At 39.1% G+C, this 25517-nt stretch overlaps 1 protein-coding gene across 4 annotated transcripts in view; it reads left to right on the top strand.

Moving 5' to 3' along the window:
- Positions 1-994: 994 nt before the first annotated feature.
- Positions 995-25517, top strand: part of DNAH7 (dynein axonemal heavy chain 7) — a 116022-nt gene continuing 91499 nt past the window's right edge. For 3 of the 4 annotated variants that reach the window (XR_009728958.1, XM_061376660.1, XM_061376652.1), the window contains exons 1-14: positions 995-1101; positions 6293-6361; positions 6820-6928; positions 7041-7191; positions 7505-7598; positions 8767-8947; positions 9758-9827; positions 11767-11892; positions 13099-13218; positions 15005-15188; positions 16651-16830; positions 18123-18398; positions 19909-20036; positions 20219-20297. Coding sequence is in view for 3 of the 4 variants with exons in the window: in XM_061376660.1 (XP_061232644.1) it covers positions 1087-1101; positions 6293-6361; positions 6820-6928; positions 7041-7191; positions 7505-7598; positions 8767-8947; positions 9758-9827; positions 11767-11892; positions 13099-13218; positions 15005-15188; positions 16651-16830; positions 18123-18398; positions 19909-20036; positions 20219-20297 (1782 nt within the window). In the remaining variant the exon portion in view is untranslated. Of the gene's footprint in view, positions 1102-6292; positions 6362-6819; positions 6929-7040; positions 7192-7504; positions 7599-8766; positions 8948-9757; positions 9828-11766; positions 11893-13098; positions 13219-15004; positions 15189-16650; positions 16831-18122; positions 18399-19908; positions 20037-20218; positions 20298-25517 lie in introns of those variants that run through there. The other variant, XM_061376668.1, reaches the window with a different exon arrangement.

The following is a 25517-nucleotide window of genomic DNA, read 5'->3' as shown; positions in this document are numbered from 1 at the left end:
GGCACCTCCTACTCAAACCAACTTTAACTATCCTTATTTTCTTGAACTTGGCAGGCCTTAGAAGGGCATTCACTACAAGAGGGACACTGAGGTGGTGGAGCAGGTCCAGAGAAGGTCACTGAAGCCCGTGAAGGGTCTGGAGAACAAGTGTGATGAGGAATGGCTGAGGGAATTGCTGCTGTTTCGTCTGGAGAAGAGAAGGCTCGGCGGAGACCTTATTGCTCTCTGCAACTACCTGAAATGAGGAAGAAGAGAGGAGGTGGCTGGTCTCTTCTCCCAAGTAACGTGGTACAACAACAGTGGCCTCAAGCTGCGTCAAGGGGAAGTGTAGATCGGATATTAGGAAATACTTCTTCATAGAAAGGATGTTCAGGCATTGGAACAGGCTGCCAAGGGAAGTGGTGGAATCACTGTTTCTGGTAGTGTTCACAAATCATGTACGTGAGGCCCTCAGTAACCTGGTTTAGTGGTAGTTGTGGCAGTCCTGGGGCAATGGTTGAACATGATGATCTTAAAGGTCTTTTCCAACCTAGCTGACTATGATTCTGTGGTTCTATAAGCATTTTCTACTGGAAGATGCTCTGAGATTAAAATGCAGCAAAGCTGAACTTCAGCTTGACATAGGTGCAAATACATTGCCGTAGCTTAAAAACAAACATCCCAAGTGCAATGCGTTATTCTCTATCGTTTATGAGCTTGTACACACCAAACCAGTCTCCATCAGCCCCACCTGAGCAGGCAGCCTTGCGCAGCCTCGGGCTACTCCACCACACGCAGCCGGGGCTGGGTGCGCTCACCTGCCGACAGGGAACAAGCCGTACCTCGGCTTCAGGTGCGGGACGTTCTTCCCCGCTGCAGCTCCACACGCCTTTTGCTGTGTGGTAACGCGGTGAGGGCCGGAGGAGCCGCGAAGCAGCCGCCACCTTCCGCGCTGTGTCCCGCTGGGGGTTGCCCGGAGCGACAGTTGAGAGCGGCGGGCGCTGCCCCCCCGCGCCGCGCCTCGCCTCGGGCCGGGCCGTTGGCCAGCGGCGGCCCTAGCGCTGCTAGGTGACGGCGTCCGGGCAGCGCTGCCTCGGCCGCGCAGACATGGACAGCCAGCAGGTACGGGGTGAGGGAACAGCGGGCAGCCCAGCCCGTAGGCAGCGGCGGGAGAAGGCTGGGAGTCCCATGGCGGGCCTGCGGGGCCGTGCTGGCTGAGGTGAAGGGCCTGGGCAAGCGCTCGCTGCCTGCGGGGCACAGGGCAGAATGTTCGTGTGCACTTGATAACGGTGGGGTTGGTTCTCATCTGAAAAGTGGGATTTTGCCTTTAAACCTTAAATAAGTCGCGTGAATTAAGCTTCTGAAATCACACGTTTAATCCCTGACGTTTAATTAGATGCTTGCGCCGTGTAAACTGAGACCTCCCGGAGGGCAGCCGAGCTTTAGTTGTATGCTCCTGCATGAGTTGTGGGCTGGTTGTGCCTCGTATTTTCCAGAAAAACTCAGCTGTGGTGTCCGTCCTGTGAACTCCTTAAATGAGGTCTCTAGAAACAACATGGTCCTTCTTGCGGCTGCCCAGATTCCCGTTAATTGGGGGGGGGGGGGGGGAGGGGGTGTTGTTAAACATGAACCATGATGAGATTTTAATTAGTTCAGTTTGTTTCCAGAATTGCAGGAAGTTCAAATGCTGAAGCCAAAAGCCAGTAGAAGCTTTTAGCCATGAATGTGATTTTAGATCGCTGGGCATTAACAGACACTGATTTGTATTATTCTTCTGGTGACCAGATCGGGTTGTAGTTGGTTAATGTAATTATTGCTGTTCTTGGTTAGTGCGTCAGGCCTTCTGTTTTGGTTTTGCCCTCATTCTAACTTGTTTCCCTCTAATGAAATCTTTGAGACTTTTGAAAGTGAAATCATTCAGTAACCTCCTTCAGTGAGTTAAAAGCTCACCACTTTTCCTCTGGTGTGTCTTTCCTTGAGGTGCGTACCCGAGGGAGTGAGTTGGCTGCTCGTAACTGCCTGAGCTCGTCCTCACTGCCCAGGACTCTTTCTAGCATCTCTTAGTGCCAGCAGGAAGTTTGTAGTATACAATGTTAAAACATTGGTGCTGTTTTGAGCAGAACTAGTTTCAACATTATCAGTACCAGCGGCTCAGAGGTGTAAATTGTGGTGCTGGATTCTGGTTTTCAACAAAAGAAAACCTATACAAAACTCTGTAATGTTTTGTATGAATACCAGGTAGTCGTAGTAATTTTTATAGCTCTGTTATTTGTAAAAATACCCAGGTTTCTGTTATTTGTTCCTAACCAGGAATCTGAGAATTACGACTGTGGACCTTGTCACAGGGAGAAGTAGACCATACTCTTTTAGGAATTCAAAACCATTTTCTTCTATAGAAAAGACTTATTTAAATTCTTATTTTATTTTTCTCCCTCCACTCCCTTCAGAGGGTAGTAGACAGCATCTGTTCTCTGGTTTAAAATCTGAACCAGACAAACAGCTTTGTATTTCAGTCTCATTCTGCAAGACATGGAGAACAAAGTGTCTCTGAGTTCAGAACCACCTAAGGTGACTTTTCCCTGAGCCAGCTCTGGTTCAGCAGCTGCAAAGCTGTTGATAAACCAGAATCCATCAGGGATGGTTAGGGAGCTGGAGCACTTGGTGTGTGAAGAGAGACTGAGGGAACTATGTGTGTTCAGCTTGGAGAAGGGAAAGTGGCAGGGGAATGTAGTTACTCTCTTCATTGACTAAACTAGAGAGAAAATGGTGCCCGGTTCTGCTTGGTGCTGTGCAGCAGCAGGAGAAGAGGTAATGCTCTTAAGTTGCCAGGAGGAAAATTCTGAGTAGGCATAAGGATGATGTTCTTCACAGTGACATGATTAAGCAGGGGAGAAGGTTGTCCAGAGAACATTTCCCATGGCTTTAGAGAACATCAGATCTCAACCAGGCAAGGCCCTGTGCAATCTGACCTAACTTTTTGTACCTAGAACTGCTTTGAGAAGGAGATTGGATAATCAGAGGCCCTTTTCAGCCTAATTTTGTCTATAATTCTGTCATAGCATGTTTGTATAGAGCTGTATCCAAAACAGTCCAAATTGTCCACAGGCTGTACTGCATCCTGTAGGCTTACTGGCTTGATAAGTAGTTTTATGATGCTATGTGGATCCACTGTTAGGAGATGCATTCTGCTAGTATTAAACGACACTGGTAGCTGTTACATGGTTTGTGGTAAGAATCTTTTTGTAGCTGAATATTTAGACTACAGAGAAATAAATGGCTTTTTCAGTAGAGTTACAACTGCTCTGCTTACCAGACAAAAGCAGACTTGTCATGTAAACTTTTCTGTATTATCTGTTATAATACTGCTTTTCCTGCATTGATGCTGAAATAAGTTCCTCATCTGTGTCACTGCAGACTGAGACTGATATGGGCATTAGAGTCTTGAGGTGTTCAGAATCTTGTATGTGGGCCATGCCTAGCTGGAAGATAGACTGGCCAGAGCATTAAAGGACTGAAAGAGATCTGTGGTTATTGTGGTAAAGTCTTCACTCACTTTTCCTGTGTTTGCCAAAAAGCTAGGTTAAAAACATTAAAACTGGCCTGCTTGGTGTTTAGTGCACTTAAATTCACCAGACATTTTGATCTCTATTCAAAGGGATGTGTTTAATCTCAGAGTTAAGAGGAATACAGAGCTATGGTTCATTAAAAGAGTAGTGTTGTTGATTTTGAAACAAGATACTTTAAACATTCTGTTGTATGACTCCCTCTTGCAGCTAGGGGTAGCCAAGGAACCTGGCCCCATTGCATTCAGGGAAGAACTCCCTAGAGCTGGAATGAGTTTGCTAACAACTGCTAATGTCCATCATATTTGAAAAATCATGGCAGTCAGGTGAAGTTCCTGATGACTGGAAAAAAGGGAAATATAACCCCCATTTTCAAGAAGGGGAAAATGGATGACCCAGGGAATTACAGACCAGTCAGTCTCACCTCTGTGCCTGGCAAAATCTTGGACCACATTCTCCTGGAAGGCATGCTAAGGCACATGAAAAACAACAAGGTGCTTGGTGACAGCCAGCATGGCTTCACTGAGGGGAAATCCTTCCTGACCAATTTGGTGGCCTTCTATGATGGGGCTACAGAACTGATGGACAGCGGTAGAGCAGTTGATGTGATGTCATCTACCTGGACTTGTGCACTGCGTTTGATACTGTCTCACATGACATCCTTGTCTCTAAATTGGAGAGACATCAGTTTGATGAATGGACCACTCAGTGGATAAAGAACTAGCTGGAGGGCCACACACAAAGAGTTGTGGTCAGTGACTCAATGTCCAGCTGGAGACCAGTAACGAGTGGTGTTCCTCAGGGATCGGTGTTGGGACCGGTCTTGTTTAACATCTTTGTCGCTGACATGGACAGTGGGATTGAGTGCGCCCTCAGCAAGTTTGCCGATGACACCAAGCTGTGTGGTTCGGTTGATACGCTGGAGGGAAGGAATGCCATCCAGAGGGACCCTGACACGCTTGTGAGGTGGGCTGATGCCAGCCTCATGAAGTTTAACCATGCCAAGTGCAAGGTCCTACACCTGGGTCGGAGCAATCCCAGACACAGCTACAGGTTGGGCAGAGAAGAGATTCAGAGCAGCCCTGTGGAGAAGGACTTGGGGGTCTTGGTTGATGAGAAAATGAACATGAGCCGGCTTCAGTGTGGGCTTGCAACCCAGAAAGCCAACCATATCCTGGGCTGCATCAAAAGGAGTGTGACCAGCAGGTCGAAGGAAGTGATCCTGCCCCTTTGCTGTCATGAGACCTCACCTGGAGTATTGTGTGCAGTTCTGGTGTCCTCAATGTAAAAAGGACATGAATCTGTTGGAACAAGTCCATAGGAGGGCCATGAGGATGATCAGGGGACTGGAGCACCTCCCATATGAGGACAGGCTGAGAAAGCTGGGGCTGTTCAGCCTGGAGAAGGCTGTGTGGAGACCTTCCAGCATCTGAAGGGGGCCTATAAGGATGCTGGGGAGGGACTCTTCATCAGGGACTGTAGTGATAGGACAAGGGTTAATGGGTTCAAACTTAATCAGGGGAAGTTTAGATTGGGTATAAGGAAGAAGTTCTTTACTGTGAGGGTGGTGAGGCACTGGAATGGGTTGCCCAGGGAACCTGTGAATGCTCCATTCCTGGAAGTGTTCAAGGCCAGGTTGAAGAGAGCCTTGGGTGGCATGGTTTAGTGGGAGATATCCCTGCCCATGGCAGGGTGGTTGGAACTAGATGATTTTAAGGTCCTTTCCAACCCTAACTATTCTATGATTATAACTGATAATGTCTGTCTGTCTGTATTTTATCACTGGCATTATTTTGAAGGATGTTATCTTTGGAGCCTGATTTGATTTTTGGCTCACTTGGGAATTGCCAGAGTTTATCCTTGACTGCAAAATTCATGTGAATAGTTAAGTGCCTAAAACTTACTCCAGTTCTACTCCACAGAAACTTCATTGCAAATGATGGCCAACCCGACTTGGTTAAGGGTAGCTTGGGTATGTCTACACAAACTTTCTGCGCTTTGTCTTTCCTCCATTACAGCCTTTACATAGGACACAAAGCAGAAAGAGAATGGCTGTAGCATAGATGTGCAATGTTACTGTGAATGCAGCTGCATGGAAAGAGGTGTTGTGGGCAGTGGTGGGGTGGACACGTTAGTGTAAACCAGAGGAGAAATAGAATAGCCAGAGGCAGTTGTATTAGAGCCATCTTTAAATATTTTTGCAACTAGATTGTCTTGTTTGTTTATAGGAAGGTGCTGTACTTTGTGCTAACCAGAGTCCTGGGCATGGTCGGGGAGTGCTTTTGGGCAGCCAGCTTTGATGTCTGATGCTGAGGGATCAGAAGTATGGAAAAGCAGAAAATACTGGACACTTTTGAATGAAAGTTTATAGATTAGAAAAAAAAGACCATTTTATATTTTTAAAATGGTGACTGAAGAATGGGAATAAGAAAATTGTTTATTTGTATTATTTAATAGTATCTTGTAATGTTTTAGTGTATAGCTTGGCAGAAAGGTAACATACATGCTTCCCAGCCTAAAATTGTCAGAACTCTCATTTTTCAAATTCATTTGAGAAGGTTGTATTCTACGTGGAAACATTCTAGCAAGAATATTGGAAGTGATATAAAACTGTAGGTGTAAAAGTTACTGTTTAAGAGATAAAAATGGAATTAGAGCTAGTTTACAATTTTAACTGCTCACAAAGGTGATATTAGTGGTAATTTTAAGTTTCTAGTTGTGATTTTCCTCCTTTTGTTTTCCCTTCCAAGCCTAGGCCAAGTGTCAGAAGGAAGTCGACAAAGAAAACAGAGAACTTAGTACTACCACAGTTGCCTCAGGTAGTTTTGTTGGCTTTTTTTTGTAAGCTTTCATGTCAAATATACTTCACAGCATGATTTTATGAAGACCATAGTTCTCAGATATATGCTGAGGTATATTCTCTCTCTGCACTATGTATTTTTATTATATCTGTATATGGAGCATTGTTGATATTTCAGTACTTGAAAAACATTGAAAGTTCAGTATTTGACCCGGTTTGAAAATATTTAAGTAAGGCATATAACTAGAAGGTTTACAAATATCATATGTAAGTTTAACATGCTTTTGTCTTATCCATATTCTGAATATTTAGAATTGGAGGGCAACTTATTAGTAGTTTATTGGACAATTTTTATGCTGGCTTATTCCTGCTATGTATTAGGCTACAGTATTGTTGATTTGCTATATTTAAGAAGTCTTGAAGTGCATATAATAAGTAGCACTTACAAAAAACTAAAATATAAAATACTCATTCCAGATAAGGTCTAAACCACTATGGCAGCAGACTTGTCCTTCATTCCGTCTGAGCAGAGAACAGAAAGATGATGAGTCAGAAGAGTTCACTGTAAAAAATGAGTGTTCATCTGGTAAGGTTAATGTTTTTTGGTACTAATAAAACCTCTCAGAAACATAAACATACGTGTGGTGCATTTGAACCTTTTTTTTTTAAACTTAATTTCAAAACGTGTTTTCTGCAAGAATATCTGGAGATGAGATCCAAGAGACGAAAGATACGGGATTCTACAGGTAATAAAGGAGGCGCTGCACCATCAACTTCTATCCTGCAGAGCACCAGCCGTCTGAAAAAACAACAAGAACGATTCAGAAGTGCACTTGTTGACTTTATATTGTGAGTTCCCTTATCTCTGAGTAATGTGTTTTTCCCTTTTGATAGATGAACCAAAAAGTATGTATATGAGCACAAAATATATCACCAGTTTTAAAAGCTACCTTAGCAGGTAAAATACAAACTTGGTCACATGCGTCAGTGTTCTTTTTAAATCAGAATGTCATATGCTCATTGTCAAGTTTTGCCAGTTCCCTTTTTTGTTCTGTTTGTTCACAACTGACATGTAGAATGACTATATGTTACTTACACCAGTAAAACTATCTGAAGAATGCGATGCATATTCTTTATTTTATTGGGTTTTTTTTTGTCTCAGGCACCAAGACCTTCCTGAAGAACAGCTTCTGTCCCCTGATGGAATCCAGCCTTCCAAAGCAGATTCTTCTACACCAATAGAGAAGGACATTTTGGTAGCAAAAGACAGTTTTCTAGAGTATTAAATGAAATGCAGTGCCAGTCACTTATTGTAAATTTTGACAAGATGGTTGATACAATGAGAGATGACTGACAGTGATATATTCTTCTACTATTAGTTTCGCACCATGTATCATTTGTAGTGTTATTGCTGAGAATGGAGCATTAGGAATGTATGGATGAATCAAAGAATTTCAGAATGGAATAAAAACGGGAGGATAACTGATGTCAGGAAGTAATAAATGAATCTTTTCTACACTTGCTGAAGGCGAGAATAACTTGCAAGGGAGGGTGCACTGCTTTGAGCAATTGAGCAATTCTCTTTGGGTTACCCTTATCTAAAGGCTGGGATGTTCTTCATTCTCATTCTGGTTTAAGATACCTTCTATGACACAATTGTATACACAATTTTGTAGTTTATGTATCTTTAAGATAGACCAAGTTCATTTTGGGATAAATGGATTGAAATAGATTAACGTTGATAAGCTTCCAGTTGGTAGTCCATTCTTCATTTCTTCATCTGGGTTTCCTTTAGTGCTCTGAGGTTTTTTGTTAATCACATTTCACATGCCTGTTGAAATGCTGGCATACAAGCAAATGTACTTATTTGTGTTATACATTCATATTCTGAGCTGTATGTTGCATATCCAAACAAAACTCACCAGAATGTACGGCTTGCTTTTTGAGTATGTGGACCAGCCCCAGAGCTAATGAATAATAACGGCAGCACTGGAATTATGAGGTAGATGAATACATATTGGAAATCTATTTAAAGAAAAGGTTGGTACTTGGGCAGTGCAAAGGAGAGGCATCTCATCAGGATTATAGAATTGTAAAAGAGAAACCCAAACAGAAGCCAGATTTCTGTGAGTTATGTCCATTCTTCAATAAAATTTTTGTTATTTTGCTCTTATCAGAGAAATGAAATGGGGCTTATGCCACTATGCCCTTTTTTCTATCTTGGGGCTTTTTTTCATTATTCTATCCACTAGTGTTTGACAGGCTGATGAAGGCATTGAGATCAGATTTAATGATGTAATTTAAAACATAATATTAATTACATCTATTTTTAGTAAATAAGCCCATATCTCTAGTTAAACCTGTAGTAGCAATGACTGTCTAATACTTGACTTAACTGATATATCTTACTCTTTTATCCTGCAGAAGTACTACTACTACATTCGCCATGGAATTGATACAGCAAATGTGTCCCCAGTGGATCAGTCATGGATAGACCACATCTTAGCTTTAATTCCACAACACCTGAAAGTACACAGTGAAAGTATACGTTCACTGACCGGTGAAATAAAAGAAGATTATCTTCTGAGTGTAAAAAAGGCTATAGGTAGATTTCCAGAAGTTTACTTGCATTTTCTCCTAAGTTGCTAGTATTAAAGAGTGTTCATTGAGTGGTGTTTGCTGCTGAGAGCTGCCATTGTGGAACCGTTATAGAAAAGTGCTCTCCTGGATGTTAGGGGCACATTTTAATAAAAAGAATACTCAGGTTTTCTTATCTTTGTTATAACCAAAGATAATAATATTCATTATTATTGATCTGTCAATAGTTTTTAAAAGCATTATGTTGTTAATAATGCTTTCTCCTAAATCCCTTTTCATGTATATTTAGGTATAATCATTCATTTCAATGAGTTCTGTGTTTGAGTGTTTTGATTGGGACATTAAGGTGCTGGAGCATGTCCAAAGAAGAGCAATGAAGCTGGTGAAGGGTCTAGAGAACAAGTCCTGTGAGGAGCAGCTGAGGGAACTGGGGTTGTTTAGCCTGGAGAAAAGGAGGCTCAGGGGAATCCTTACTGCTCTCTGCAACTACCTGAAAGGAGGCTGTAGCGAGGTAGCTATCATTCTCTTCACCAAAAAGGTGAATTTTTTCACTGAAAATGTGATCAGGCATTGGAACAGGCTGCCAGGGAAGTGGTGGAGTCCCCATGGCTGGAGGTATTTGAAAGACGTATATGTGGCACTTAAGAACATGGTTAAGTGGTGGACTTTGCAGTGCTAGGTTAATGGTTGGACACTATGATCTTAAGGGTCTTTTCCAGCCTAAATGATTCTATGATTCTGTTTATTTGCTGAGCTTATTTTGGCTTTGCTTTTCTTCTTCCTTCCCCCCCCCCCCCCCCCAAATACTTTTTTTCAGTTGATTTTGTTTTAAGAGACACCAGGGAAAAAGATGAAGACAAGAAAGATGATCTCCCTCATTGTGCAGAGTAAGAGAATACATATATTTGAAAACACTAACTGCAGAATAGTGGAGTAGAATAGCATGTATAATGAACAATCTTCATACTCCAGTGTCAGCTGTAAATAAGGCTTAGTTATTCATTGTGTAAATTCAGATAGTATCATTATACAGCGGCTTTGGAAAATCCCTGTAAAATACATGTTTATCTTGAAAGGTCTTTGGAATTACTTTTGTTTAGCAGTACTTAACTGGTAAAAAGTCTAACAATTAACTCTGCAGCATTGGTATAGGTGGCCAAATGCTTATGTCTCAGCTGTTGTAATCTATGTAAGAATGTCATGTTTACACAGATTTCACTGAAGCTCTGTCTTGTTTACAGATTGTGAGGGTTTGGCTCAGTATATACGCAGATTTAAGAATGTAATAAATATAGACTGACTTGTTCTTCAGAACAGTTCAACAATATGAAGTGTAAACAGTGATAGATGTTGGGTTTTCCAGTGTGTAGCAACTTCCAGTTTGGAGAAGTGTATTTCAGTCCCATTTATACTTGTCTTAAAAAGTCATCAGTCTACAGAAAGCAAGTGTAGTGATACTCCCAGGATCATACATCTGTACAGTGTGAATCAGCCTACCAAGAATCAACTTTCGTAGCGCATATTTAATTCTTCTTGAGATGTGAAGGTGAAGAGGTACCTCATTCATAAGTGTAGCCAAAAATGGTGCAATATATTTGCCTTGTAGAGGAATCAAATCTTATGAATCATGCAGAAACAAAACATTTCCACCAGTATTAATCAGGCTCTGTATTGAGAAGTTTTATTGTAAATAATTTCTGGCCTGTGGTTTGAGGTAGATGCTTTTAGATATCAAATGGTAAATTAGGTTAAATTATAATAAAAGGGGTGGCTGTGACAGTTGTTACTTAAGCAATTTGCATCTTAAAAAGTAATACTCATTATTTTTGTTATTGTATCCCCTGGGTAAAAGATACGCCGTTTACATTAGATTATTTGTAGATCTTCTATATCCTCTAGGAACTCTGTAGGACATCACAATAGTTGGTATATGGGCTTATGTCTCGCGTTTAGATGCAAATCCAAACCTACAAAATTCTTCTAGTAGGATAATAATTGGTAACAGTTTAATTCGATTAACTGTATTTGAAATACGAAATTTTCTTCTAAAGAAATACATAGGATACATGTGGAAAAACTTTTTAACTTCCTGTGACAGCTAATTCTGTTTATTACAGAATGCAGATTCACTGAGAAATGGCTGAGTTTGATATTGGAATTACCATTTTCTTTAATAGGAGTTCATTAAGGAAATGAGAACAACAGTGTTATATGACAAGGTTGTCAGGAGTGTTTTTGCTTTTCCCTTGCAACATAAAGATTGCAATGTATACGACTTAAGTTGCAATGCTTAGTATTTTAATAGTAAAATCAGACTGCCTGTAGAAGTTGACAGTTGTTTTTAAATCAAATAAAGGCTATGAGTATATAAAAACCTCCCCCAAAATAGCTTGATGTTTTAAAAAATTTGAAAACAGACTGAGTTTATGAAAAGGCATTAAATTTATGAGCTTTTGTAGATTTGATGTGCTAAGCATAAACAGAGATACAACTTATTGTAGAAAAATGTATTGACTATACACATTATGTATGTATAATGATTTTCCTACATATAAGGCACCATGAATAGGCTACAGATTTCTTAGGATCTGGCCAATATTTCTCTCGTATTATTCTTTATCATACACTAGTCAATTTTTGAAGACTTTTTTTTGGTATCTGGATAATGAGGAGAAAGGTAGATTTATCTCCTGAATTTTGTTCTTTCTGGGACGCTGAACAACTATCTTAAAACAAATGTATATATATTTTGGTTCTTTGCACATCTACATTCATCTTACTGTATCTTGATGGCTTTGTGGTTGATTTTCTATTTCTTTTTTTTAGAATAGCAGTAGTGCCAAAGCCTTGGAACAAGTCTTTCTTGTCAGCATGCCGTTACATGAAGGCAAATTTGCATACAATAAATCCTACAATGCTTGCTGTTCTGAACTTATGGGAGACCTCATTTAAGTAAGTGTTAACAACATCTCTTAGGTTTCAGCTGCTCAGTGATTTCTGAATCTGTATAGAGAAATAACAAATGGTGATATCTTAAGATTTCCAGTTTGCCCTATTGAATTTTGCACTGCTACAATATATGCATCTGATCATGGTTCTGATGGCTTTGTTCAAAAGGCATTATCCCAGATGTGTTCTGTGGTCTCTCTAACTTTATTCTGTGAATAATTTCTTGCCAAATGTTCCTCAATAGTGATCAAGTTTCCTATCTGTACTTCCCCAGAAATCACATGGAGGGCTTTGCTGTTTTCATTTCCTTTGGTATCTAGGCAGTTTTAAGCAAGAAGCTACACATGAAAGTTGAATAGCTTAGCCATTTCATATTTAATTTTCTTTAGAGCTTGGTCTTTCTCAGGTCAGGAACATTCAAAACAGCCTGTCTCCCAAGAGAAGGGTTGCTGTCTTGCCTAGGGGGGCACATACATTTCCCCCCCCTCCCCCCTTATCTGGTTGGCAAGGGCAAAAGGCATTAGATGTGCTATTATTTTCTGCTTTCCGGAGTAGACCAAACTGCTTGCTTATTTCTTGACTGATGAAACAGAAAGAATGAACTGACCTGTCCAGGTCAGGAGCCAGAACAAGTTGCAGGGAGAGGGTTTTTGTTTTGCTTTGGGTTGGTTTTGTTGGTTGGTTTGGGGGTTTTTTGTCTGTTTTGGGGGTTTTGTTCTATTTTTGTTGTATCTGCTGAGTAGGAGACAAAATGTAGCCAATGTCTTTGAAAAAATCTAAACCCTGAAAATGATTTTGAAGCTAGGTTTAGGTGGTCATTTTTTTTTTTTTTTTAATGTTGTTTTGCTGTATTTGTAAGAAGCCATCCAGTCCTGGAAAGGAATGCTATATAATATATACACAAATTCTGACTCTGAAAATAGTTATTAATATGCTCAATAATTACTAGTCAGTAGTAATTACTGACTTCAGTAATAATTACTACTTCAGTTTAAGACCATGCATACAGGTAGTACTGCAGTGCTTTTGTGTGGTTGGTCTGAAGCAATAAATGCTAATTTCCAAAATGAACATTATTTTTAAGTCTTTATGTTTAAAAATCCTTTAATCTTTGTGAAATATGAAAAGGGTTTTATGGAAAAAAAAAAAAGACTAAAAAACAAGTTAGAGTGAATATGCTCCTGAAGTATTGATGTTACATTGTTTCAGAAATTTCCGCCTTCTTGATACAAAAATATTTCACAATCAACCAGAAGCTGAGGACCTCTCAGGATTCCGGAATAAAATCATGAAGGAGATTGGAAAAGCCAGAGCGATTCTATCTAAGAAGTATGATCCGATGTATCTGTATTTTTTAAGTTAGAATTAAAGATTGAACTTTTCCTTCACCTGTTTCTGAAACTGAATTTTCTGGAGGGAGAAGAAATGTCCCATTTTAGTCATACATATTGAAAAATGAGTTGTAGTGTTCTGAAATTCTTTGAGGCATTCGAACAAAAGCTGTTGTGTGAATGTTGAACATGGTATCACAATTTGTGCACTTTATTGTAACTTTTGGTGGCATGTATTTTGCTCACTTCTTAGAGATCAACAACACAACGTATTTCAGTCTGTTATGACAGAAGCTTTTGTTTTGTGGACTGATTTGTGCTGGATAAGTGAGAAAATAAAATGTTGTTGTTATTATTAATAATTTCACAGAGTCATAGAATAGTTAGGGTTGGAAAGGACCTTAAGGTCGTCTAGTTCCAACACCGCTGCCACTGGCACGGACACCTCACACTAAACCATGCCACCCAGGATTCCATCCAGCCTGGCCTTGGACTCTGCCAGGGGTGGAACACTCACAACTTCCCTGGGGAACCCATTCTAGTGCCTCACCCATGATATTTGTTTGTTCAGTCCAAGATGTTTTAAAAGGCAAACGGCAGTTTTCTTGGTAGTGCGCTCAGTATGCTGCAGTTACGTTTTCAAATAAAGCGTCAAAATTGCTAGGTCTTTTTTTTTTTTTTTATGTTTGTGGCCAGACTGCATTCACAGAAATACAGAATCAACTAGGTTGGCAAAGACTTGTAAGATCATCAGGTCCAACCAGAGAACAAATTTTACTGTTTCAAGTAATGATGGGCTGTGAGGAACCCCAGAAACGCACAGCATGTTTACCAAGTTCCATGGTCACTTTTTAAAACCTTCCCAGATGCTGAAGTCAGGCAATTGCCTTGGGCTCCCAGCCACACATCCAGCAGTGCTGAGCTCACCCCAGGCCCTGCAAGCACAGACTGCTGGAATTTCATACCCTTTTCTTAGAACCAATGAGTGGTTTGGGTTGGAAGGGACCTTAAAGCTCATCCAGCCCCAACTCCCCCCTGCCACAGGCGGGGACACCCTCCACCAGACAAAGCATTGCTTGTATGCCTCTGATCTTTAATCAGTAATGCTTGATTCCTGCAGTTATATATTACTACATTTTTACTATCTCAGATTTTAATTAACTAACAGTTGAGACCACTACAGTCTCAAATAAGCTGTTTTTCATGCTTTTAGCCTTGAAGGTTTTTATTTCTGTGCTTGCCCATGATTTTGTTACGTATTGCCTTTACTGTTCTCAGGTGTATTTTTTCCTTGCTCTGAAGATACCTTTCTGCTATTAACTGAAAGCTGTTTGCTTCTGTGCTTTCTTCCTATTTCCCAGCAATACCAGAGCCAATTTCATTTTTGTTAAGGGCAAGTGGGCAGAATTCCCTTTGGATTGAGTTCACATCTTAACAGCTACTGAGGTTACAAGGCTGAATAACGAACTGTGTAACCCTGGCACTTAAGCATGATGCCTGCAAAGCCTTTCTCTCCTGATAAATACGAGACCAAAGCAAGATAGCAAACTTAACTATCATACTATCTTTTATTTTAAATATGGTTCCATAATAATAGATAACATTTTCAGGGACATGATTCTGTAGATTTCAAAGATACAACCATGTGACATACTTGCTTTATATGGTTTCCCAAGCATACTGCAGCATCTTTTGACCTCATGTAATATAAGCAATTAACTTAAAGCCACAGGTTTATTAATGCTCATCACTTGAAAAATTTAAAGATGTTGTATTCTTTTAAGTTGGCTTCCAGAAGTGCAGAAAATCTTTTGCCAGGGAAATAAACGGAAACAAGTACCCAGCGGTGCCAGCACCAGGAAATTAGAGTCTTTCTTCAGATCTGCTGCCACTTTAATGACTCATCAACTACAACATTTACTTTTACATTCAATTCAAGACTTTACAGATTTAATTGCTCAACCTACAGTAAGTAGTCTTTCATATGCATACTAGCAGCATTGTTTATCCATACACATACAGTTTGTTTCCTCTTTATTTTGTTTCTTTTGGAGAAAAAATAGAAAAGTAAGTATAAATTTTAGTGGCATGTGCTTTCTGGAAAAAAAAAGAGTAATATTTTAGGAATACATTTTTAGTAAGTAGAGTTAAAATAACTTTTTTTTTTCCTCATGTCAGAAGGGAAATATCAACATATCTTAGATCTGATATCCTTGAGAATATATTGCAGTCAGTTAGACATACAGTAGAAATTCATTAATATGAAGGCTGTTTGCATCTTGTGTAAGTGGTCTGTGTAATACCCATCTGCAGACAACTCTTATCCTCTCTGTTACTAGTAGGTGTCTGCTGCATGCATTGGCAATCTAGTTCTTGGGGAAAAGTAAGAAAAATAAGTTTCTCTTTTGCAGTCACATAACTTCTGTTGTAGGGGTAAATATTTCTTGTTGCTGTTTGGTGTCTCGGAGTGCAACTGGATCTTTATTCAGCTTTTTGTTAATACAGACTTCCCATCAAATATCCACAGAACTCTGGCTCCAAATAATATTGATGAAACAATAGGCAGAGAATATGAGTAAGGACTCACGTTGTGGAAGCAGAGAATTTACTTTTTTATTCCTACTCCCTTGTAGTTGTTTTTAATACTTCTGAGATAAGTGAACTTTGCTGTATACAGTACTATTTTCTGCTATTATTATTTCTAAGTACATATTTTGTTATCCTTCCCAATGATGATCCTATGCTACCTAGTAGTGATAAAATGTTTCCTCATGTTTGCTATTTTTTAATGTAGTTATAATATGTTAGCAGATACAGGAAAGTTAAGAGGTGGCTGAATCAGATTAAAGATACAATAGAAAATCAAAACATACCACCAAGGACAAAAGCATATACAATTTTTCATACTGGAATACATGGGAATCCATACTGCAAATATAACCATCATAATACTCAGTTTTGTGGATCAGATTATTGATAAGCAAGTATGATTGGGTATAACACGTTTTCATTAGTAGTTTCATAGTGACTGCACCAAATGATGAATACATGATGAATACTGCTGTACATGTAATAATTTTATATATTGCTACCTTTGTGAGGGCTACTGCTGTAAGGCTACTGTGTCTCAGTCTACGCAAACAGTTGTTGGCTAGCATATAGGGGATGCCTCTAGTGCCTGCTAAAAATAATGTGAACATAAGATTACGTGAATTGCATCAGAGACATATTTCCTACTTGCATGGGTATTTTTCTTACAATTGTAGCATGTCATTTGCAGTTAAAAGCCTGGCAATTTGAAATGCGTATGCTGGAGTAATTCTTAATGATCCTTTGAGTTTTCCTGCACAAGTTAGGTTAACTAATAATGTTCTTTCTTTCTTGTTGTTGTTGTTGTTGTTGTTGTTGTGTGTGTGTGTGTGTGTTTTAGAAATCATTCCAAGCCTACAAACAGCCAGGTTTAATCCTGAAGCCAATCCTTCAGAATAACAATATTAAATTTGAACCCGACTTTTGTGACTATGAGGATACATTACTTAATATTTACACTATTATGATTCAAGCTGTCAGTGATATACCAAGAATTGAGACCAAGTTATTTTCTAAGTGGGTAAGAAGTTACAATACTTATGAGTTTTGTTTTATCGTTATATTGTTGGTGCATTTAGTTCCTAGGTATTTCATTGGATAGCCCTACTGTCAAAACTTGCATAGTGATATTACAATACTCTTTCAGGATATTTGGGACAATTTGAAATAATTTTATTAATAAAAAGCCTAATAAATGTTCTCTAACAAATAAAAAGCCATGAATGCTGTTTTCTCCTATGAGCTATTGTCTGCAGCAGCAGCTGCTGCAAATGTACTACAAACAAAATGGATGTATTTAAATTTTAAACATATTTCTGCAGTGTTCTGGAAAATGCCTTCTATTTTGGTACTGAAAAGGATGATGTCCTTTAAATATGGAAACTTTTGAGCAGATTATCCTTACAGATAATAAACTATAATTTTTAAGCTGTTGCTATTTTAGTTGGTTTATGTATTCAGCCAGGATAAAATGATAATTCAAACAGGAAACAATCCAAGTTAAGTAAAAACATATTGTGAAAGAATAGTGATGATAATGTATCTACTTCTTTTAGGATTGTGTGTTATTTTCAGTATAGCAGTCTTAGTTTTCATGGTGGAGAGTGAAAGTAATGCCCTATGCTGGATTTTAATCATTTTCCAGAGAGCCGTGGGAGGTGAATGTTTCTTTTTTCCTGAAGGAATATAATTTGGACTTTCTGTTGTCCTTTCTGTTTAGCACCAATTTGATTTTTAAATAACTAACTCTCACCATTTTTGTTAATATGCTTGAACACATGACCAAGCAGAAACCTGAGTAGTATGCTATGCTTTATAAAAGCACTAACTAGTAACCTGTGAACAGACAAATGGAACATCCCAAGCATGTCTAAATGTACGAGAGCAAGACTCTAGATCTTCTGGAGGTCTGCAGGAAAGTGTTTTCCATATTAGTAATGTTACAGATTCATCAGTTGATAGCAAAATTGAAGTTGTGCTTGTGATTCAGGAAGAATAAAGTCCATGTAGACTAAATTTAAAATTGTCGATGGAATTATTTTGGGTAAATAGATAAGTTTGAATTTCTGCAAGCAGCAGCTCTGATTTCTTACTTGTTGGAGACAAACATCCGTAAGCTAAGACTTAAAGAAAAAGTATGGCAGTAGACTGTAAATAGCTGTATCTACAAAATCAGGCTTATAGTTGGACTCTAATTAGAAAGATTTTAAAGTAACAGTTGATTTTTTTCTGTCTATGTTTAACTTCCATGACATAAGTGAGCTACAGACATAATTGTAACTTGAAAATGCTTTTGTGGGTTATTTTTTAAAGCCAAAAGGTGAGTTTTCATCAACTGTCTTGAAGCCCATTATCCTGGATGAGATCTTGGATGAGCATAAGAAAAGGATCAGAGAAGAAATTATCAAAGAGAGTGCTGCACCTGTGGAATATCTCAAGCTGTATGATAAGTACAGCTTCCTGATAAACAAACAAGCTGAACGAGATATTGATCAATTCCTGTCAGGGGAATATACCTTTGAAGAAATTAAAACAGAAATTATAAAGTACCAGAAACTTGCAGAGGAAATAAAATGTACTTCTGGGAAGGTAAATGATAAAAATGTTCAAAAAGAGATATGGATATAATTTGAATGTTGATTTTGTGCTTATGAATGTTGTCAAAGGTGCTGATAATTAGCTGTGAGATGGTTAAAATGAAATAGAATATTTATTTTTTAAAGCATTTCTGTGGCGTATTTGTTGTATTAAACAAGTTATTTTTGCTAGAAATTGTTCTGGGGCTTCTGAAGGCATTCGGAGTATGTTCCTCTTAGATGCTAAGGAGTAAGATAAAGTGTGGGTCCCGCCACCTACAAATTGCTTCCAAGTGTCTAAGGCAGAGAGCGGATCTTTAAGATGAACCACACATTTTTTTTTTGTCCCTGTAAGGATATTCTGTGGTAAGAATCCTCTGTGCCTCCAATCTGAAAAAGAACTCAGAAGTCTAAAGTGGTTTTCCTTACGTTGTTTCTCTTGTAATGCTCAGTGCTGTTGTGGTTTAAACTCACTCAGCCACGCAGGTTTGCTTGCTCACTCTCCCCCACTTCCTCCCTCCCGCTCCCCCCCCCAAGGGATGGGGAAGAGAATCGAAAGAATGTAACTCCCACAGGTTGATACAAGATCAGTTTAGTAACTCAGGTATAACACAAATCACTACTGCTACCACCACCAATAGTAATGATAAAGAAAATAACAAGGGAAGAGAGTACAACTGCTCACCACCTGCCGATCAATAACGAGCCTGACTGAACAGTGAACTAGCCCTTCTGGGTAACACCCAGTTTACATCCTGTGTATGACGTGCTGCGGTATGGAATACCTCTTTGGCTAGTTTGGGTCAGGTGTCCTGTCTCTGCTTCCTCTGGGATTCCCAGGCTCCCTGGCAGAGCATGAGATTCAGAAAGTCCTTGATCAGAGTAAACATTACTGAGCAACAACTAAAAACATCGGTGTTATCAGTGCTGTTCCCAGGCTGAAAGTCAAAAATACAGCGCTGCACCAGCTACTAAGGAGAAAAATTACTGCTACTGCTGAACCCAGGACAAGTGCAAACCTCCCTTCTGGAGAAACTAGTACTTACAGGCCTGTTATGAGGGTGTCTGTGTGTGGAAGTAAAGGTTACTTGCCCGCAAGTCAAAAAGCATTGGATTCAGGGACCAATTGGGAGGCAGAGTCCCTTTTTAATCCTAAGGAATGTCATGTGCCTCTAACAGTAACACAAGATTACCTATTTTAGATGTATCTGAAACTCTAATTTCACCAGACAGCATTCCTTGCCATACATTTATGTAGATGCCCGTCATTTTTGAGGAAGTAGATTTTTCTTGTCACAGTCAAAATCAGTAGAGGTAAGATTTAGATGAATTTTGATGTACAAATACAGAGGAGTTACTTGCAACTGTGGCTTTTTCTTTCCCTTCTTCACTTGAAAGTTTGAAAAGTATTTTATGGTTTAACTAAATTACTAGATGAGATCCCTGGCATTCTGCTTATGACAGTGAGAGAAAATACGTAAAAGCTCTTCAGTGTTCTGACACCTGTTATATTTGTATTGCAGCGCCTCCGTCTAGGATTGTTTGAATTGCATTGTGATGATCTAATAAATACTTTGGGAAGGCGAGCAGAAAATATTTGTGAAAAAGTGATTTCCAAAATGCTCGACGATCTTCAAGACATAAATATGAGGTAACTCCCAAACAGAAAACGTCTATTGAAATGCATTTAATTTTGTTTACAGTGTTGAATCTTTTTATTCTTCAAAGAATGTGTTGATCTTGTTTCTGCTGTTATAAATGTATATGATTGGTCCAAGGATGATTAAAACAAAACACAAATGCCAAACTGGGATTTTTTGATGTATTTTTCAGACTATGTGATGGGTATGAGAGAATATCAGAAAAAGCCCTTTCTCTTCCAGCTAACACGCAGGAACTTATGGAGCTTAAGGTACTCTTCTTTTTTCATGAGTCCAAGACATAAGTAGCTACCAATACTTTTGCTCTGGCCTTAAGCAGTAAGATATGCAGGTCACCCCCTTTACAGGTATGATTGTGGCCTTGTTAAAGTCACTGGTGCTGTGTCTTTTGTTGCAAAATAGAAATGGATAGGTCTTTGGCCATGAGGCTGAATGTCATATCCTGGCCCTTATACATAACAGTTAAACTAGTTTTTCTCCACCAAAACACCATGGCTGTGATCAGACTGCTAGTTTGGAGTAGTTCACTGTCTGTGCTGTCACCCTATACAGTGGCATTATTGGCAAGAATGCCAGTTAGCATGGACCAAAGCCCTGTAGGGTGCCTGTCTCCAAAGTAAGGGGTGTGCAGTCCAGAGGGTGCACAAGGTGATCCATTGAAGTATTTACTTCTTATCTAAAAAAAAGTGAGAAAGAAATTAAGCTTTACCAATATCTGATCTTATCTATGTGTCAGAGGGTCCTGTATCACATACGTATGTCAGGTTTCCTGAGGAAAGAGTGGGTGTTCCACAATGAAGGGGAATTCACAGTGGCACCCTTCGCTTGCTGTCAGTGTATTACTATCTGTTGCAGTTTGCATGCCCAGTTAAACAGTTTTGTGGATTATGTTATCTAGTTTTAATTAACCTAACTCTCACAAAATGGGCAACTGGCTGAAAAAGATCATCATAGAATCATAGAATGGTTTGGGTTGGAAGGGACCTCAAATACCATCTAGTCCCAACCCCCCTGCCATGGGCAGGGACACCTCCTGCTAGACCAGGTTGTTCAAAGCCCCATCCAGCCTGGCCTTGAACTTCCAGGGATGGGGCGGCTACAGCTTCTCCTGGCAACCTGTTCCTGTGCCTCACCACCCTCACAGTAAAATGCCCTCAAAGAAACTGTAGATTTAAGATAATACTAATAATGTGAGCACAGGTGATCAAGAAAGTGGCAGAGCTGATGCTTCTACCCCTAATACGAGCCCTGCATTGTCCACATTACAGAGTAGAAATGATGGTTCTAATCAGATTTGACTAGTTGGCAAAAAAAGCCCCAAAACCAAATTGGAATTATCAGTAAGAGTATTTGAAGTATAAGTTCACGTTCGTTATTGTTAATGATGAACTTTGCCTAAAAAGTCTATTGTGCCTTGACATTGGTTAATGATAGTAGCAAGACATGTAAAAACTAAGCATCTGGCCCATGAAAAGAAACCTCTACAATTTTTCAGTGATGTTTCAAGTCATGTGATACTTAATCCTACAAAATGTAATGATCTGTGCTAGAAGACTCAGAATCCTCTTCTTACTCAATGGTGAAAGAAAAAAGCACATACCACTGGGGAAACATTTGTTCTTGCTACCTGAATGTCTGAAATTATACATGGAAAACAATATGGTGACAAACTCAAGTGTGTTTGTCTTTGAAGGCACATAGAAAACATTTCTGAAGATTTGTAGAAACAAGTATTTGGACAAATTATGCAGTGTGGAGATTTGCTGTACAGCTGGGTGAAAGTACAGAGGTTTATTATGTCTCAGTTTATGGTATTTGCTAGATTTGACATACATGAAGAACATACAATAAGGACATACATGAAGAACTACCTTTTTCTGAGCCACTTAAAGATGAGTTATGCGTTTTTCTTTAACAAAATACAAGTGTTCCTAATTCTGCTGACCTACTGACAAGTGGCTGTCAGTAACATGCTACCTTGCAGATATTTTGGTAAAATAATGACAATCTTTCATTCAGGGTGCAGGTCACATCTTTCAGAATGAGTGAGAAATGAACTGCTTTTCAAAAGAAAACTCTGCTTTGGAGAGAGAATTTTGAAAATGGATGTTTGGAAATGCTTCCATTGTTACGTGATTTTGTTGCTGAAAACTGTGGCACTCCTCCACCCCCCATATCTGTACACTTTAAAAGCTTGGTAACAGTTTTCTGAGCTGTTTTAGTGGGGTTTGAATGCATTTGTTAAAAATGCAACACTTTCCAGGTGCAAGAACAACTGAGTGATGGCAGGGAAGATGGAAATTTACTAGATTAATTTCAACAAAAACCTTTGCATAATTGGTGGATGGGATCATGATTTATTAAGCACAGCCAATGATGAAGTTCTTCCATTTGGATCTATGTATCTTTGAGGGTTGTTTTTTGTTGTTGTTTTTTTTACTGACAGCCACTAAAATCATATTTAAATAAACTGAACTTAGAACAAGACCTGAATCTCTGTACCTGAATCTCAAAGTATTAGATAAAGCACATTTGATCATATTTCTTTCACTAGATATATTATTAATAATAGTAAAAGCAGAAAGATTTCTGTAAAATTAGTAAATATTCAATGTATTCCTTTCATCTTCATGTAATCCTTATTTAATTTCTATTGTGCATGCTTTGTTGTGTACACAATATGTTAGTACAGTAAAAACTAAGCATCTGGCTCATGAAGAGAAACCACTACATTTTTTCAGTGGTGTTTCTCAAGTGATGTTTGCTAAAAACATGTTTATAATATATATATATGTATCATATATCATATATACATTGCTTTCCTGATAGAACAAGTGAGCTTTTCACTATATTATAGTATGTCTATATAACGTGTAAATAAATACACATATGTTGGGGTGCATGCTGAAAGAGTCCTTGCTGGCAAGAATGTATGATCAAGAACGCTGGAGACCATTGCTGTGGGGGAGCTCTAGCAAGCAGTGTGGCTGGCTGGAACAGTGATTGAGCCTGTTACTAATATAAATACTTAGTTAGTAATACAGATATTACCTGGAAGTTTTTTCACTGATTTTCTGGAAGCAATGTGTTTGTAAATGATGGCTCGGAGTAAGTGCATGGTTGTATTTCTATCCCCATCTACCCATTGCAACCAGCTAGGAACTAACTTCTGTAGTGCAGGCAACATGCCAATAAAATTAAATTAAGACCGTGTGTTTTTCATGCTTCTGAACAGATAGCATAGTCAAACAGTGAATACCCCTTAGTTCTCCTAAATTAAATTCAAGTAATTAAATTAGATGTGGAGCATTCTGAATATTCATTCCCAATATTCTAAACTAATTAAAGAGTTGAAACCTGAGGTGCACGGAACTTTAGTGTGTATTTAATTCTTCATGAGAAAACTTTAAAAGCACTCATTGGCAAGTTGTACTAAATAGTTTTACCTTTACATACTTTGTTAAATGATTATTTAAAATTTAGCAGGTGTAGGGTTTTGCAGTTTTATAACTGTAAAATCCCATCTCACTTACAAATACTACTTTTGTAATCAAAATCCTGCTGCTTCTTTGATGTATTCTAATTTAGATCAGCAAAGGACTTATATTCACACTTGAAAGGTAATGTGACTTAGTCTCTCGCTATTCAGCAATGTCCTGATGTATGTGTCCACTGTTAAATGTGTGGAATGTAGAGATCTGCTTAAAACAAATCAAGTCTCTGAGTGGTTGGATAAATTTGTGTCTGAGTGATTTGAACTTTTGCTGAAAGTTTATCATGGAATATAACTGAAGTAACTTTTTCAAGTAAAAAGTAAAATCTTTAGATGTTGAACTCTGTGCTATCTGAGAATATGGCACTATGCTATAATTTTGAGTTGGAGAATAAACAAATTGCATGTAATCATGGGTAGTATATAATAATTGTACCAGTGTGAAACCCCTTCTAATAGTTTTTCCATCTGATTGCTGAAAAGTTTTAATAGTCTTTGGGGGTTCTTTTAGTAGCCAAATATTCTCTTGATCTATAGCAATGAGTATATTCTGAAGCATGGAAACTGCTGTTACAAGAGCAAAAGTGTAGATTTGCTGGACCGTTTATGCCTACCTGAAAAGTCTTTCCAGTGAGTCACGTTGTCATCATTTAAAAATTTTCTATATGTTCAATTGATGGATATCAAGTAATATTTACATATACTGGTATACTATTGATCTGTCCAATTGGCCAACATTTTTACTAATACAGCTCTTGTTAAGAATGTTTCAGGGTGCTTCATAAAGGATTATAGTTTAAACTGGTCTGTGTTGCCATTCTAAGAGTATCAATGCAGTTTACTACCATCTCTTGAGATCTGAAGGAACAGTGTAATTTTTATTTTAATTATACTGAGCAGTACAGTAGATGCCTATATTCCTTACATTCTTACTGGTAGGGAAGACCTAATTTTACATTGGGCTATGCAGTACTTCCCTTTCCGAAGTGTGTCCTTCTTTTCTCTTGTGGTTATCACACTGATTTTTTGTCAGTAGCAAAATGTTTTCTTTCCCAAACCTGCAGCACTTACAACAGGCTGTCTGGATTGGCTTCCATTACTCCAAACCTTTGTGCATGCAGCTTCACCCATTCTTTGAAGTTTTATTCAATAAAAGGTTCTGAATGACTTCCTTGCCTTGGTCTTCACTTGCAAAGGCTCTGACCGCACCACCCAAGTCTTGGAAGGCAGACGCAGGGACTGTGAGAATGAAGACCTTGGGCCCACTGTAGGAGAGGAACTGGTTCGAGACCATCTTAAAAATCTGAACGTGCACAAGTCCATGGGTCCTGATGAAATCCATCCGCAGGTCCTGAAGGAGCTGGCGAATGAAGTTGCTAAGCCGCTGGCCATCATATTTGAAAAAACATGGCAGTCAGGTGAAGTTCCCGACAACTGGAAAAAGGGAAATAGAACCCCCATTTTCAAGAAGGGGAAAATGGATGACCCAGGGAATTACAGACCAGTCAGTCTCACCTCTGTGCCTGGCAAAATCTTGGACCACATTCTCCTGGAAGGCATGCTAAGGCACATGAAAAACAACAAGGTGGTTTGTGACAGCCAGCATGGCTTCACTAAGGGGAAATCCTGCCTAACAACTTTGGTGGCCTTCTATGATGGGGCTACAGAACTGATGGACAGCGGTAGAGCAGTTGATGTCATCTACCTGGACTTGTGCAATGCGTTTGATACTGTCTCACATGACATCCTTGTCTCTAAATTGGAGAGACATCAATTTGATGGATGGACCACTGGGTGGATAAAGAACTGGCTGGATGGCCACACACAAAGAGTTGTGGTCAATGGCTCAGTGTCCAGCTGCAGACCACTAACGAGTGGTGTTCCTCAGAGATCGGTGTTGGGACCAACCTTGTTCAACATCTTTGTAGCTGACATGGACAGTGGGATTGAGTGCGCCCTCAGCAAGTTTGCCGATGAC

Source organism: Neopsephotus bourkii, unplaced genomic scaffold (assembly GCF_033783945.1).
Source record: "Neopsephotus bourkii isolate Nb327-2 ecotype Australia unplaced genomic scaffold, CSIRO-AGI_Nbou_v1 NB_196, whole genome shotgun sequence".
NCBI lineage: Eukaryota > Metazoa > Chordata > Aves > Psittaciformes > Psittacidae > Neopsephotus > Neopsephotus bourkii.
This window is presented reverse-complemented; position numbering and strand designations above follow the sequence as displayed.